Consider the following 13,451-nt stretch of genomic DNA (forward strand, 5'->3'; position numbering starts at 1 on the left):
GACATGCTGTTATAATCTCATGAGATCAATGGTACATGATGTTATAATATGCGGGCAATGGCATACTCTGTTACATTCTTGAGAGCAATGGCCTACGCTGTTATAATCTCGTGAGGTCAATGGCATATGATGTTATTATCTCATAAAACTGATGACATATGCTGTTATAGGCTCATGAGGTCAATGGCATATGCTGTTATAATCTGAGCACCAGGCGAGGCACAGCTCGTGTGGAAAGGTCCTGCTCATACTTGACACTTTGCCTCTGCTTCTGTGTTCAATTTCATAACTGAATTGTGTAGCTGGACCATGTGATCCATGTGCCCTGGATTTGCCCTGGTCAGCCACAGATATTTCAGTGACAGCAGTCAGGACAGGATATGAAGACAGTTTACCCTGGGTGTTGAACCTGGGTGTTTAGCCTAGTGTATAGTTTTTATCTGAAAGTGTTTCTTGACAGTTGAGCTGTAACTGAGGCCCTGAAATTAGTTTTTTACTTAAACTGTAACTCTGGGATTATTTGTTTATGTGCATTTGTGTGTGTGTGTGTGTGTGTGTGTGTGTGTGTGTGTGTGTGTGTGTGTGTGTGTGTGTGTGTGTGTGTGTGTGTGTTTTTGGGTTCATGTTTGTTTTGGGTTTGTGTCTTTTTTGGGTTCACGTTTGATTGTGGGTTCACGTGTGTTTTGGGTTTACATATGTTTTGAGTTCACGTGTGATGTGGATTTGCGCTCTGCAGGACTCTGAACAGAAGACTTTCATCTACACCAAAGGCTGTGTGCCACAGTTTGAGAAGTGGCTACAGGAGAACCTCACAGTGGTTGCCGGGATCTTCATAGGAATCGCGCTGCTACAGGTGTGTGTGTGTGTGTGTATTTGTATACAAGCCTACAGTCGTCATGGACATGCGGTCTTGCAGGCTGGGTATATAAAGTTCCTTCACTGACTAAAACAGGTTGTTTATTTTTCCATCAAAGGTTCATGACATTTTCCAAAACCCCAAATACAAATCCCAAGATCATTTTGTATTATAATTTACATCATACAAACCTGTGAAGTGCATTTACTACACAATACTAAATGGAGTTCACTCTTACTACACAATACTAAATGGAGTTCACTCTTAGTACGCAACACTAAATTGATTTCACTGTTAGTACAAAATACTAAATGGATTTCACAGTGCACAATACTAAATGGAGTTCACTGATACTACTCAATACTAAATGGATTTCACCACTAGTACACAATACAAGGTGTAGTTCACTGTTAGTACACAATATTAGATGGATTTCACTGTTACTACACAATACTAAATGGAGTTTACGGTTACTACACAATACTAAATGGAGTTCACTATTAGTACAATACTAAATATATTTCACTTTTTGGCTGTTTCATGTTGGTTTGCTCAGCTAATGTTTGGCTCTTTGCTTTTAGATATTTGGAATCTGTTTGGCACAGAACCTCCTCAGTGACATTGAGGCTGTGAGAGAGAGCTGGTAAGAACTCTGTGTGTTTGTGTGTCTGCTCGTATACTTTAATAAGTGGTGTGGCAGCTGTATTTCTCCTGCTGTCCTGGTGAGTGTGATGGCCACCAGGGTCTGATATCCTCCAGTTACATTTGAGATCTGTGAACATTACAGCGGCCTTCACACCACACAGCCAGAATAATTCTCTGGTAGTTACCTCAACGTCTTCTCCGTCTACTATACTGGGGGATTTTTGTACTTGAATTTGATTTAACAAGTAGTTATTATTCTCATTTTACACTAAAAGTAATCTGAAATGGCTCAAATTTCTTGCTTTAATGTGACAGAAATCAGACTTTATTTCAGGGATTTTCAAATCAAATTTGAGTCAGTTTTATATGTCATAGATCTGATTTGTGGCCATTTGATATTCATATCTGATTTGTGGCCATTTGACTTGGTTGAGAATGGCCTGATTTGATTGGCTTTTCTGAATACAATCTGGATATGCTAACAGTCTGAACATACCCTTCTAATAATTAATGTAAACAGTCAGTATAGGTAAATCTGATCTGAACCAAAAAAATCTGAATTCAACAATGTAATGTAAGCCTAGCCTTAGTACTTTTCTACAGGCACAAAATATGTTGCGACATGCTGGGAACTCTGTAATAGTTCTAGTAAAGGTTTTATATTCTGAAACAGAAACTTAATGTTACTTTTGTCTTTTCTAAATTCATTTCAGTTTATTCACCTGACAAGCAAAACCCGATCTTCCTGCTGTCGCTTAGCAACTCAACCAACACGACGCCATCTCAGTGTCCTAGCAACCAACAAGGAATTTTCATACCTTCTTTTTCTGGAAAAAAGGTTTTTTGAAATGTTGCCATGTAAACAGAGAATAACCAGAAATATGTAACCTTTTCAAAAGTGGTGCAGAATAGTAGATGGAGAAATAGCTGCTTTAGTGTTCCCGTTGTTCAGACATGACTGCAATACTTCCAGTGACCACAGTGTGTCACTGTAGTTTACGTGGTGCCCGTGAAGAACTCAAACTCCATTTAATAAACATACCGCGTTCATACATCGTTGATTTTGCACTGAAAGTTGTATTGTCCCTTCATAAGCTCCCGCAAGTTCAGTTAGGAACCTGCGAATACTCTCTTCTGTAATGATCATGGTGCTGTAAGTACAATAAACAAACGGGACGTCACGTTTTCCTGAGAAAACACTACTTAATCTCCCACCTTATTATCTCGAATCTTTCCATTTTCTATAAGGTTAGTACAACATAGCTCTCGTTAAGATGTGAAGTGTAAATAGGTCGTTTGTAAGCACCGCTTCTGTCCTTGTTTGTAAACTGATGTTTGTTGGTGTCTCACTTTGCCTGTTAAAGTTCTGGCACAGGGAATCGACGGCACTGCATGCGTACTAAACATAACACTCGGTTTTCCACAGTATTTAGTTATATAGTTCTATTCTTTTGTGGTGAATAATTGCAGTGCGATCGTGGTTCAAAGGCGCGGATGCCATTCTGAGCGTCAAATATTCTGACTGCGAGGCGCATTTTAACCTGCTGTTCTGAAAGAAACTTAAAACAAATTCTACTTTACGTCCTGCTCCATTTTGAGAGTACTTTGCACTTAAATTAGCTTTTTTAATTAGCTTAGGCTGTTTTAAACACACAGCATGAGGAGATTTGCATAGAATTACAAACCATTGCAGCTGAACATTTAGTTTGCATTTGGTAGTGGAAAGTATTTGGTTGGTGGTGCGCAGTAGAACTTGACAGGTGTCGCAGCCAATCATTGGACCGCATCACTAACAGATGGCTTATATCTTATTTGATGGCGCAGCCAATTAGAAGTGGGATTTACCAGTGCCGTGAAAGATAGACGACGACCCAGACTTGGCACTTGTGTTATTGTTTCCTACGGGGTTTCTCTTGGATATTATTCACTTCTTTTGCTTGTTGTTAACGTGGTTGTTTTGGTTTGACTTTGAAATCTTTTTACGGTATTGTATTTGACAACGTAAAGGAGCATCTTTTACTAAGATGGCGGTATTGCATAACAATAAAGTTTGATATGTTTTTGTAACTTTTGTAACTGTTTCTTCTTCAGTATCCATTGCCTGAATGCGTAGCAAACTTTTACCAAAAAATAAATAAATAAATAAAAAAGCTCAATTCTGCCTCATAGTAACTAAAGTATGGTCATGATTTTCACACACCTTCTATAATATAATCATTCTCCTTTGATATACAAGTTCATTTAGACAATAATTCAGAGTGTCTACAGACAGTCTAAAAAAAAACCCCACCTAAAAATAAATGAATGAATACAAAGTATGACTGATAACTGAAGTGTGACACAGACATTTTGTTGTTTTTAAATCCAGCCTTCGCTTTTTAGGGAATCTTACCTAATTGCCTGAGTGGTTAATTATGTACACCTTGGTCTGATGTGTGTTTATGTCCTAAATAGTAAAACCCTCGCTGGACTTGAGAGTGACCGGCTCTGTTTTAAAGTGCAAGTCCCATTTGCGTAACAGGATGTGCTCTGGCGGGTTTTGCTAAGTGTTTAAGTCACACACTCCTGACAAACATTAACTAAGACAGCGACAGTCTGGACTTCACACACGTGTGCAAGTTTAAAACCTTCAGGACACTGGTGCTCTGCCCACTGGAAGCGGAACCAGCTGATCTGTTGCGGCCAGACAGCAAGATCAACATCCACGTTTGTGTAATGGCAGGACAGTTAAGTGACTTTCTGAAGAAACACTGGCTATTCTGTGCCACCATGTTGTCGTTGCCTGTGGGTAAGAATGCCTTCATTTTGTCCTAGAATATTTCTCTTTACCTATGTCTCTCTCCCTCTCTCCTTCTCTCTCTTGCTCCTCAATTTCTACAGTTGTATCTCTTTTTTCCCCCAACAGTTTCAGATATTTAGATATTTATAAGAATTGTTAGACCTCTCCCCTGCACTCACCCACTCACTCTCTCTCTCTCTCTCTCTCTCTCCCTCTCTCCCTCTCTCTTCTCCTCTGCCAGGCATTGGACTTGGTGTGCTGATGCGTGGGTATACTTCCCTGTCCACACTGGATCAGCTGTACTTTAGCTTTCCTGGGGAGGTTCTGACATGCCTTCTGAAGATGATCACCCTGCCTCTAATCGTCTGCAATATGATCACAGGTCATACGCTAGTCACCTCTGATCTTCTCATGTATGATCGCATTTCGTACATTAGTCACCTCTGATCTTCTCACGTATGATCACATTTCGTACATTAGTCACCTCTGATCTTCTCACGTATGATCACAGGTCATACACTAGTCACCTCTGATCTTCTCACGTATGATCACAGGTCATACACTAGTCACCTCTGATCTTCTCACGTATGATCACAGGTTGTACATTATTCACCTTTCTTTGTAAATCTTTTGTTCTCATAAAACAAAACCAGTACACTGCTGGAGAGCTTGTCACACTGCCCTGGGTTTGTATGTACATCAAGACACAGTACAGGGCTCAACAATGAAGACAGTGAGAATATAATTCCATGCCAAAAAGTACTAAATGAAAAAACAAATGAACGGGGTTTGTATAATCCCATTTGACCCTTTCTGGAATCTGAAGACAGGTCAGTACTGTGCAGTTTCTATCAGGAACTAGTTCTGTGCAGGCCTCTGGCCACTAGGGGAGCCCTTGAACTGCCAATTATCAACCAACAGGATCACCAGCAAGTCTATATCTGTCTAAATGAGGGCTTCAGAAAATGCCAGCCTCTGGTGGCTTTAACCATCAGAGATCTTCCTTCATGCGGCCACTAACTCATGAGAGTCCACGCCACTCCCCCCTGGGGTTGTTTGGCCCGTTACGAGTTTGGTAAAAGATAAATAACTAAAAATCTAAGACAGCTGTTCTTTGCATTGATCTTTGATCACACGGCCTCTGTAGTAGTATTATACCAATTTTGACCCACTGGGCTACCGTACACACCTGTTATCATTCATCTGATTACCATGAGACAAATATTCTGTTAGAAGGGTGAAACACTAATCTAACTGATGTGTACAGGAAACTGTTCAGTGCTGTCAGTACTCGCTGAATGGAAGCAGACATGTATGTATGAATGTGTGGGTGTGGTTTGAGAATGCTCTGGGGTTGGTGTAGGTGTATGAATGCGTGGGCGTGGTTTGAGAACACAGTGTGGTTGGTGCAGGTGTATGTATGAATGCATGGGCGTGGTTTGAGAATGCTCTGGGGTTGGTGTAGGTGTATGAATGCGTGGGCGTGGTTTGAGAACACACTGTGGTTGGTGCAGGTGTATGTATGAATGCGTGGGCATGGTTTGAGAATGCTCTGGGGTTGGTGCAGGTGTCGCAGCAATGGACGTGCAGACCTCTGGAAGGATTGGGCTGGGGACTGTCATCTACACCCTCACCACTAGCACCACAGCCACCATACTGGGTACGGTTATGCACAACAGTGGATTCCCACAGCCTCAAAACACCCAGGGTTGGCTAGCTGAGAACTGTCCTCAGAACTAAGTTCAGTCTTAACCCTTGCTAACGTCTTTCATGGAAAAGAAATCTTGGATTTTCTTGTTTCCATCACAACGGACCTCAGGAGTGGTTCTGGTGCTGGCCATCAAGCCTGGAATGTCCCCACAATCCACAGAGGTCCAGTGGGCAAGAACAGCAGATGCACTGACAACAGTGGACACCATGCTGGATCTGATCAGGTGATCACATCATCCACATACTTCCAATTAAGTTACAGTATATATTAGTTCAAGTTAGCTATCAGGTCAATAGTGTTTGAACTTTACACTTATGAAATTTAGCTAACACTTTTATCCAAAGCAACCTAAAATTATGACTGAGTGCATCTTGAACAATGGTTAAAGGGCCCTTGCTCAGCAGCCCAACAATAGCACCTTGGCTATTGGGATTCGAACCAGTAACCTTCCAGTTACAAAGCAAGCACATTAACCTCTGAACTACCACTGCCCAGTCCAACATCAGGTGAATGGTGTGTGAGTATACATGTTTACTTTGTGTATTGCAGAAATTTGTTTCCAGAAAACCTGGTACAGGCTTGCTTTCAGCATGTAAATATCAATTTATTCTTAAATTAGATGACTGATCATAGACATCATGCCCCATATCGCAAATGTTTGTGCATCCACTTCTTTTAATTTGATTTTAAAAACAATTTTAGCATTTCTGAAAATATTTCTTACAAAATTGATTGTGCATCACATAACGTAATAAATTCCTAAGTGGTCCACTTCTTTAAAAAAAAAACATTTAGCACATATGGTTTGTATATTGTGATTTCAGCAAGACTGATTGGATAGTTCCATAAACACCTCCACCAATCACTATATGTGCTATACCTTTAAAATGTAACTTATGATTTTGTACCTGTGACTGACAGTACAAATCCATACGTGTACCAATCAGACCATCAGCCACGAATGCCTCCCAGAGCGTGAGTTGAAACTACACTCACACATAGTTCTAAGAACACAGTTATTGACTATTAGGTAGTTGGTAGTTTAAGTTTATAGATAATAGCTCTAAGAACACAGTTATCGAGTATTAGGTAGCATGTGGTTTGCGGCTGTAATTCTCTGTGCAGGAGTATAAGTTGGTGGGCTCATACACAAACGGGATCAACATTCTGGGCGTCATCGTGTTCTGCATTCTCCTCGGTCTGGCGGTGGGCCGCATGGGCAAACGAGGCCGGCGTTTTGTGGAATTCTTCAACGCTTTAAACAAAGCTGTGATGAAGATAGTGCAGATTATGCTGTGGTAAGGATTTAAGACTCACAGAACTTGGCATCCAAACACAGATTACACCCTGACAAACAATGTAACACATGCTGTGTACTCCCCACTACCTAGGTTGGCTCTTAGTTACAAATGTCACTGTAAATTCATCTGTTACAGTACTGAATATTCTGTGTGTGTTTGTATGTTTTGTGTGTGTGTGTTTTGTAGTTACATGCCTGTCGGAATTGTATTTCTGATAGCTACTAAAATCCTTGCTATGGAAAACTGGAGCGTCTTCAGGACGCTAGGCTGGTACATAGTAACGGTGATTACTGGGTCAGTAATTTGCCCATCCTGGATTAAGAATTTAGATTAGTGGACCCTTTCTGACATTTGGCACCTAACAGCTATTTCTCTTTCTTCTTATACCTAAAGCCCTAACAGAGAATCACTGTAACTTTCAAAACAGTGCTTGGTGTGATGACCTTAAAGTGATTTAACACTTCCAGCTCTGCTAGGTGATGCAATGATTAATGTCATGACCATTCCCTGCATTTGAGTGACCTTTTTAAAGGTTTTTACATGTTTGGAACTGTCTGTAGTTTGCTTATCCACTCCACTTTGGTGCTGCCATTGCTGTACGTGGTGCTGGTCCAGAGAAACCCATACACGTTCATGTGGGGAATGGCTCATGCCCTGCTAACGGCCTTCACAGTCTCGTCCAGGTACCGACCATCTCTTCAAAACTCATTACTCATGCAGACTGTAAACAAGAACTGCCTTCACTCATTTTTTCCAAGTTTTAATTTTACAGGTTGCATGTTTATATATATATATATATATATATATATATATATATATATATATAATGTTTGTTTTTGTTTTTTGTTTTGTTTTTTTGAGTAAAAACCACCTTTAGTCAAGGCTACAGTAGATCCGCAGCATGGCTCTCGGTGTCTGCACGCCTCTGTCATCATGCTCGGTCATCTTGTCCGCTGTAGTTCTGCAACACTCCCGCTGACGCTGCAGTGTGCCGAGCAGAACAACGGCATCGATCGGCGCGTCACTCGCTTCATCCTGCCTATCGGAGCCACCGTCAACAAGAACGGATCGGCTTTCTTCAATACCGTGGCAGCCATCTTTATTGCCCAGATGAACAACTATCCACTGGACGCTGGCCAGATCACCATTATAGGGTAACGAGGAGTCCTAACGAATAGCCACACAGGCCCCGATGCCTGGAAAGTGCAAATAACAGTGTAGCTTGATGGAGGTAGCGTCCACTAAACCCAGAGGTGAAGTTTGAGTATTGTGTTTTTTACACATTCGGACCGATTAGTGTACTCCGCCGAACAGTGGCAGAAGTATGACTGGCGATGGCAGAACTAGATGTGAAAGTGTAGAACCTCAGTGAAAAAACAACGAAACAAACTTGACTTCTTGTCCAAGATTGGAGAAACACCACCTCCAGTGGTTAAGAAGGTGAACACAACAACACCGGAACGATTTTTTCACTCTTTGGCTCCATCCACTCCCGCCCATGAACACAAAGCCACGCCTCTAAGATCTACGGTGGCCAGCGGAGTTCAATTACAGGTTTCTGGCATTACCAAAGTCGTCATGACGTCACTTTAGACCAATGGGGTAGGCTGTTTATTAATGATACTTGGCAATTTAATAAGTTGCCAGCAAAAATGAATCTCAGAGTGCGAGTGTCTGTATGCAGAAATCTAGATTAATGTTAGGCAATTAATCTAGGAGAGAGCTACAACACTGCTCTCTTCCTGAAAATAATAATTTTATTCTACTTTTCAGATTATGATGACATGCTACATTTCAATCTTTGTGGAGAGACTTACCGTCTAAACATGTTAACTAAGTAAACTACATTTTTGTCTTGTTATAGCAGTGGCGTTTGGCCAGATTGGGACTCTTAACTCCTGTGTCTGGGGTGTGATGGTGTGTTAGCATTTTATCCTGATATGTGGTGTTGCCCTCTTAAAAGTGAAATTATACACCTATGAAGACTTAGAATTTAGCTCATAATTTTCCGCTATGAGAACAGTCGAGTGTTTGTGCTGTCTAATGTGTCTTTGCCCAGACGTAATTATTCCTGCTCACACTACTCATATAATTTGTTGGGGTGGCTGGTGTGAGAGGTAACCCCAAAACCACTGTTTGTAATAACCTACTATGTTTGATAGTCACTGTCCGTGTTAGCTAGTTAGCATCGTTAGCTGGCAGGTAGTTTGATTACTCGCTAAGTGATAAAAATCTGTATCTGTTTGATTCGTTGTTTAAAGTCTCTCATTAATTGTGCGTCCAACTTCACCAGTTTTTCGTAAGTACCCGGCGATGGGGTGGATTTCACTCAGGCACCTGACACGTATGCGCTGTTGCCGTTGCTAAAATAACAGGCTAGTTTTTAATTAAATAGTATGATGTTCTTCATGTTATTAATTAGAAAAGCAGGAACATTCACTAATGCACCTTTAAGTCTCCTAGTACTACTGGGTGACTTCATTTGCAGAGATGACAGTCCGAAATCAAGATTTAGGATGGGCATATTTTTTATATTTAGTTAATATATTTAGTTTATATATTTTTATATTTAGTATATATATATACATACTTATACATATATATATATACATGTGTATATATATATATATATATATATATATACATACTTATACATATATATATACATGTGTGTGTATATATATGTGTATATATATATATATATATATATATATATATAAATTATTATTAGAATTTTATTATAATATTTTGTTTGTTTTATGTTTCTCGTTTCTTTGTAATAGGATCATGGCAATAGCGACCAGTATAGCCGGCGCGGCGTTACCCAGTGCTGCAATGGTTACCACTATCATTACACTGACTGCTGTGGGACTTCCTATCAATGACATCCCTCTTCTCATCATTGTGGAATGGCTGTTGTGAGTGACTTCATGGTAGAGGAATTCATCCCATTGGATGAGCTAGCGCAATAGGCATTTGACGCTGGGGCTACATTTAGCATAGCATCATGGTTTCGGAATTTAAAACAAGCTAAATTTTGTGCTACCCTTTGATTCAGGCTACGAGGTTGCCGTAGTGTTAAAGCAGGTAGCTAATGTGGCTACCTAGATGTGTGAATAAGCATCATTTCACTATATTGCACCAGCCTACTCACACTGCTCCATCATATACAATTGTGAACGCTCTATGGCTTCTTTCTCTTTCTCGTCAGAGATCGGTGCAGAACGGTGGTCAATGTTATGGGCGACGCTTTCGGAGCTGGTATCTTGGAGAAGTGCTCCCAGAAAGAACTCCAGATGCGATAAGGAATAAACACCACGTTATCTCTGTGTTCAAAAGCAGAGTAAAATGGAAAAGATGCTAAGGGCCAGTAATTGTAGTAATTGCAGTAATCAAATACAAACATACAAGTAATCGTTTTAGTGTGTAGACAATAAGACACGTCTTGCTCTATTCACATTTTTGTCCTGTCTGAGGGTCTCTGTGAATATGGACTTTTGGGTTTCCATAAGAAATGCAGGTTCTGCCTCTCTCTCTGTTTGAATCCTTGATGTTATTACAAATCCAGCTATAAATATCCAATTCTTATTTCCTAATTCCGTTTTCCACATTCATTACGTTCCATCGCCACAAAGTACGAATGTGGCCGGTTTCCTACAACACATTTTCTTTTGGCCGATTTGCAAAAAAAAAAAACTATTTGGCCCGTACGGGGATCGAACCCGCGACCTTGGCGTTATTAGCACCACGCTCTAACCAGCTGAGCTAACCGGCCGTAATATAACAGCCTAGGTCCTAATTGTCAGCTGATGCTGATTATCGATCGTTTTCTGGGAGTTCTAATGTACTACATTTACGGAATTTAGCAGACGCTCTTTGTCATTTACTCATAGAATATGCTAGATGACTGGCAGCATGGAGTTTTTCCGTTTCTGTAGAATGTGCCAGTTTGTAACCAAACTGATTGGGATCATGCAGCTGGTTCTGGATGAGGAAAAGAAACAATTTTGACAAAAGTTCAAGGACGTTTGAGAGAAAAGAGAGGAGGGGTCTTCCCCTCCTTCCAAACTTAAGAAGGGGAATTAGCTCAAATGGTAGAGCGCTCGCTTAGCATGCGAGAGGTAGCGGGATCGATGCCCGCATTCTCCAGCGGATCACTTTTCACTCTGCCATCCCACAGAAAAGGCAACATGAAAATCAATCATAAATGAATTCCGCATTAAACTGTTTTAACACGGTCCCCACTGAGCCATGTCATCTTAAAATGCTTCACTTATGTCTGAAGAAATCATGTAGTTTGCTTTCAGGCTGAGTTCTTGAACGAATTCTGGGTCTACATCAAAATCATTCTCCGAATGAGCTGTTTGAAGTTATTCCAAATACAAGCCCATTTATAAATATCCTATTCTAATTCCGTTTTCTACTTTGATTAGCTTCTACTTCTTCTGTTATTTAATACTAATATAACGAACACACTATAAATAATTTATTTAGGTTTTCTACAACACATTAACGTTTGCTCGATTTGACAAAGTCGCGGAGTAAAAGCGTATTTGGCCCGTACGGGGATCGAACCCGCGACCTTGGCGTTATTAGCACCACGCTCTAACCAACTGAGCTAACCGGCCACGACCTTCCTAATACCGATACTTGTAGTTTGCTATATAAAAAAATACACTTCAGACTTCTGATCACCAAACACTCTACCAACAATAACTTAAACAATTACACAGACTGTAAGGAAGGACTTTACACTGTGGCAATTTTATTTTTACACCAGTCAAAACAAGAGCAGTTTGTCCTGCCTTCATCAATCCAGTACTACTAAAATAGGACGGAGCAAATCACAAAAGGGATGCGTTTACCACAGTGATGAAAAAGAGATATTGGTCATGAAAAACGCACAAAGAAACAAACAAAAATCTTTAATGTGTATTTGTTGATACAAACACCGCTGGACAAATGCACTTTTCAAAAGGGAATAAATCTGTCAGTGTGTTTACGGGAGATATATTACAATAAATTCACATGTACAATATTAATAATATTAACATATTAATAATCAGTAATACACAAACCGTCGTAACTAGGTTTCAGGCTCACGTCCCCCTTGGATGCCTTGTTGAGAATGAAGCCATGAAAACGAAATCACCTTAAGAGAACTTCATTACACAAGCCACTGCTGCCCAGGGAAACAACACAGGTAATCTAGGAGGATTAGGCGCCGCTGTGTCTCCCTAAACCCACTGCAATTAAAACAGGATTAAATCTCATCTCCCACAGCATTCCATCTGAGTGTCTGTCTCTCTCTCTCTCTCTCTCTCTCTCTCTCTCTCTCTCTCTCTCTCTCTCTCTCTCTCTCTCTCTCTCTCTCTCTCCCTCTCTCTCCCCACACTGAGGATTATTCTATCCATACTTCAATCACGGTGCGACACACTCTCTCAGTTAAAACACTCCACAGTACTAAAATCACACTCACTTCACTATGTGTTCAGACACTAGACATGTGTCTGTGGTAGCATAGGCCTGTGTATCTGCATGTGATTTTAGTACCTTCAGTTTAGTTTATATTCTCTTTCAAATGTCTATGTAGTGTTTTCATAGCATAAATTCAATCTGGTAGCAATCTATTGCAGCTCTTCTGTCTCCTTTGTGTGTGTGTGTGTGTGTGTGTGTGTGTGTGTGTGTGTGTGTGTGTGTGTGTGTGTGTGTGTGTGTGTGTGTGTGTGTGTGTGTGTGTGGTTTTAAATAGAAGACAGGCTGTGGTGCCTAATACAGTACTGTGTTCACTGAATGTATTCCAGGAAGCCTTGTGTTCTTCTCAGTGATAATGAATTTATTTATGACACCTGCATCCTCCATGTGCAAATGTGCACCAGCTGCTTTCAGTTCCTGTCCCAGATTTGTCATAGTAAGGAGGTGATACAACTGAAATCCACAGTTCACCATCACCCCTGACCTGCTCATTTATCTGCAGAAGGACAGTGGAATTAATGCCATTGTTCCTTAAAGTGAACTGAACACTCAAAAGTACGTCTACCATACTGGCTCCTCTAAATGCATCATAGTACAATATGTACGTATGTGTGTGTGTGTCTATGTGTGTGTAGAATATGATTCTCTTTTTGGCAGAATTTAGAATTGAAGTTAACCCCCATG

The 13,451-nt window shown here is 40.5% G+C and overlaps 2 protein-coding genes and 3 non-coding genes across 10 annotated transcripts in view; 3 read left to right on the forward strand and 2 right to left on the reverse strand.

Moving 5' to 3' along the window:
- The window catches only part of tspan5b (tetraspanin 5b), a 9,337-nt gene extending 5,769 nt beyond the window's left edge, over positions 1–3,568 (forward strand). Inside the window, exons 7-9 of the mRNA XM_035530209.1 lie at positions 737–853; positions 1,438–1,499; positions 2,215–3,568. Of these exons, the coding sequence (XP_035386102.1) occupies positions 737–853; positions 1,438–1,499; positions 2,215–2,227 (192 nt within the window). The 3' untranslated portion in view covers positions 2,228–3,568. The remainder of the gene's footprint in view (positions 1–736; positions 854–1,437; positions 1,500–2,214) is intronic.
- Positions 3,569–4,140: 572 nt separating this feature from the next.
- LOC113582957 (excitatory amino acid transporter 3-like) lies at positions 4,141–10,927 on the forward strand. 6 transcript variants are annotated; one of them, XM_035530374.1, is made up of 12 exons: positions 4,141–4,289; positions 4,522–4,662; positions 5,848–5,940; positions 6,100–6,214; positions 6,541–6,583; positions 6,913–6,966; positions 7,117–7,289; positions 7,479–7,586; positions 7,853–7,975; positions 8,252–8,446; positions 10,076–10,210; positions 10,504–10,927. In XM_035530374.1, exons 1-12 carry the CDS (start codon positions 4,217–4,219, stop codon positions 10,595–10,597), a joined length of 1,347 nt encoding a protein of 448 aa, XP_035386267.1. In that variant the 5' UTR covers positions 4,141–4,216; the 3' UTR covers positions 10,598–10,927. The 6 variants fall into 6 exon arrangements, 5 of the variants coding, with proteins under 5 accessions (XP_035386267.1, XP_035386269.1, XP_035386271.1 ...); XM_035530376.1 differs by having other exon boundaries at positions 10,076–10,225; positions 10,504–10,593; XR_004776523.1 differs by lacking the exon at positions 10,504–10,927 and having other exon boundaries at positions 8,252–8,894; positions 10,076–10,160.
- A 66-nt stretch (positions 10,928–10,993) lies between these two features.
- trnai-aau lies at positions 10,994–11,067 on the reverse strand. Its single transcript has one exon. It is a non-coding gene; the product is annotated as a tRNA-Ile (tRNA).
- A 301-nt stretch (positions 11,068–11,368) lies between these two features.
- Positions 11,369–11,441, forward strand: trnaa-agc. The gene has a single exon. It is a non-coding gene; the product is annotated as a tRNA-Ala (tRNA).
- A 405-nt stretch (positions 11,442–11,846) lies between these two features.
- trnai-aau lies at positions 11,847–11,920 on the reverse strand. The gene has a single exon. It is a non-coding gene; the product is annotated as a tRNA-Ile (tRNA).
- Positions 11,921–13,451: the final 1,531 nt, after the last annotated feature.

This window comes from Electrophorus electricus, chromosome 9 (genome assembly GCF_013358815.1).
Source record: "Electrophorus electricus isolate fEleEle1 chromosome 9, fEleEle1.pri, whole genome shotgun sequence".
NCBI lineage: Eukaryota > Metazoa > Chordata > Actinopteri > Gymnotiformes > Gymnotidae > Electrophorus > Electrophorus electricus.